Below are 2,107 nucleotides of genomic sequence, written 5' to 3'. Positions count from 1 at the left end.
ATTGGAAATCTTTCTCGCTATATCTAATTCACAAAATTTGAGCTAAATACTTGTTGAACTCCCATGTCGTTTGTGGCCTTTATGGCACAGAATTATCAGATAATGATGATACATTGTGGTCGCCTAATAATCTGTAGCGGGCGAAAATATGGTAACACGGAGGTTCGATGAAAGGTCACTAAAGCAGAACAGCCAATCTTGTCTGTGAGAAAGGCTTCGATGGTAGGCTCAGGTGTGACAACGGGTTTTCCTGCTTTCGGTTGAGGGACCTGGATCTGTGTACATCCTTCTGATGGGCTCTAAAATATCACGCGCTGAAAATGATGTATTCACGGGACACAACTCTTCGCATGCCGCTTGAGCTTCACATGCCCTTTCAACCAGGTGGCAAATTGTGTTCTGGAAATTTCGGAGCATTTGATGCACGGAATTGTTCGAGTCCCCGGTACCGGATCTGTAAAGTGTTTGTAGCTCGTTGAAAGTGTGTTCCGTGAGGTCTTGGAGTAGCTTGAAGAGAGCATAACAATCACGATAGTACGCATTGTGTGCTTGCTGTTGGCCGATCTGTCGTACAATATGTACAATCTCTTCCATTTCCCTGGATTGTGCGAGGGCGTATTGTGCAAGAGAGAACGAATAAGGACGTTCGACGCTCATAGCCTACATTTACCTAATGAGAACATACCGTGCTCTTATCCATGACAGTAATTGCACACATAGGTCAGTCGCATAGCCGGAAGATCATTGAGACAAACGACAGATAAACATGCCTCGACTGTTCAACAGGAACGTGCTCATTTCTGAGGGTCCGGCCTTTGAGGCGGTCCTTGATGATATGATGGTTCTTCACCTCGCCGTTCCGGTGATAACCACCGCATAAAGTGTCACTTCCACGCCTTCCTTCGTGTGATTCAGTAAGTACCAACTTTGCAGTAAAAGAATATAAACTGAGCTCCACATTTGGCTATAAATGCACCTGCCCGTCCGAAGCATTCTCCTCGATATAGCCGGAACAATTGCTTTGACGTTGCAAAATGAACACACTCGACTACCAAATCCTGCGCAACTGCGCCATTGATATTATAATTGGCATGCTTGGGCTCTCCTACTTTGTCGTTTATCTACTACTATTTTTGATTTTCCATTTTCCTTCAACTCAAGACTCGATCCCATATGCCCTGGCAGTCATCGCCTTTGGTGGAGGAATCGCTTTGTGGTATCTATGTGTTGTCATCCAGAATGGTTTCCGCGTGCTCCACAACCAAAAAAAAAACAGACAACCAGTATCTCTGTGGTTTGTTGGTCTGTTCCTCATCTGGACCGCTGCCCTTCCGACCATCGCGTTTCTCTTTCCAGCCCAACCGTCGCTACAACTTGGATACGCATCAGCCTTCACCGTGATTGTTGTTGGAAGCCTCCCTGATGGCTACCTCAAAGATGGCACTGTATCCTTCCGGGGCCGATTCTCCCTCCAGTATGCGTCAGTGGGCCTATTGGCTCTAGTGCCCACCATTCATACATTGGCCGAACCGCTCCACGATCCCTCCCCACTGGCCACTGCATTCTGTCGACTGCTGTTCATCAATTTCTTCGGTTGTGTTTTCTACGTTTGTCGTCCTCTTGAGAGAATTGGAATGACGCGGATTGGGCAGCCCACTCTACACGGCATGTACCTGATCGCAACATACAGCCTCGTGGAGTATTCCAAAGTAGTCATGCAGGTAGCAATTCCTTACATGTCTTGATACTGATAGGAGGGCGACAGTCAGGGGCGAGTGCTAAAATCAAGAGATTCGGATGTGCAAAGCCATTTTCCGTGTTCTGTTGTTGTGATTACAGCCAGCGAACTGTCTAGGCGATCCTCTGGACAATCAAGTGCATGACTGAATTACTACATGAGTTGTGTGCTATGTGTGGTCGGCAAACTGTTTTTGATTTTATTTTTGCGTCTTATTCATCTGGTTAACATTCGGTTTAGCAGCGCTGCATGTAAACATGAAGCAAAGAGAAACCTTGTCAATTCTAGTTGAGCTTTCCGAACAGATTGAAATGATGCCTAAAATAGAAAAACTATTTCCCTCATGTCTAACACCAGGAAAACCTTGTC

General features: G+C 46.0%; 1 protein-coding gene across 1 annotated transcript; it reads left to right on the top strand.

The window, feature by feature from the left end:
• Positions 1-1,034: 1,034 nt before the first annotated feature.
• Positions 1,035-1,745, top strand: PENARI_c214G05478 (uncharacterized protein; the record flags this gene model as incomplete). The annotated part of the gene is made up of 1 exon (XM_022638158.1): positions 1,035-1,745. The coding sequence occupies one exon, from the start codon at positions 1,035-1,037 to the stop codon at positions 1,743-1,745; it is 711 nt and encodes a 236-aa protein (XP_022481986.1).
• Between the last annotated feature and the right edge of the window lie 362 nt (positions 1,746-2,107).

The sequence above is a fragment of the Penicillium arizonense genome, assembly GCF_001773325.1.
Source record: "Penicillium arizonense strain CBS 141311 chromosome Unknown PENARI_contig214, whole genome shotgun sequence".
NCBI classification, from domain to species: domain Eukaryota; kingdom Fungi; phylum Ascomycota; class Eurotiomycetes; order Eurotiales; family Aspergillaceae; genus Penicillium; species Penicillium arizonense.
This window is presented reverse-complemented; position numbering and strand designations above follow the sequence as displayed.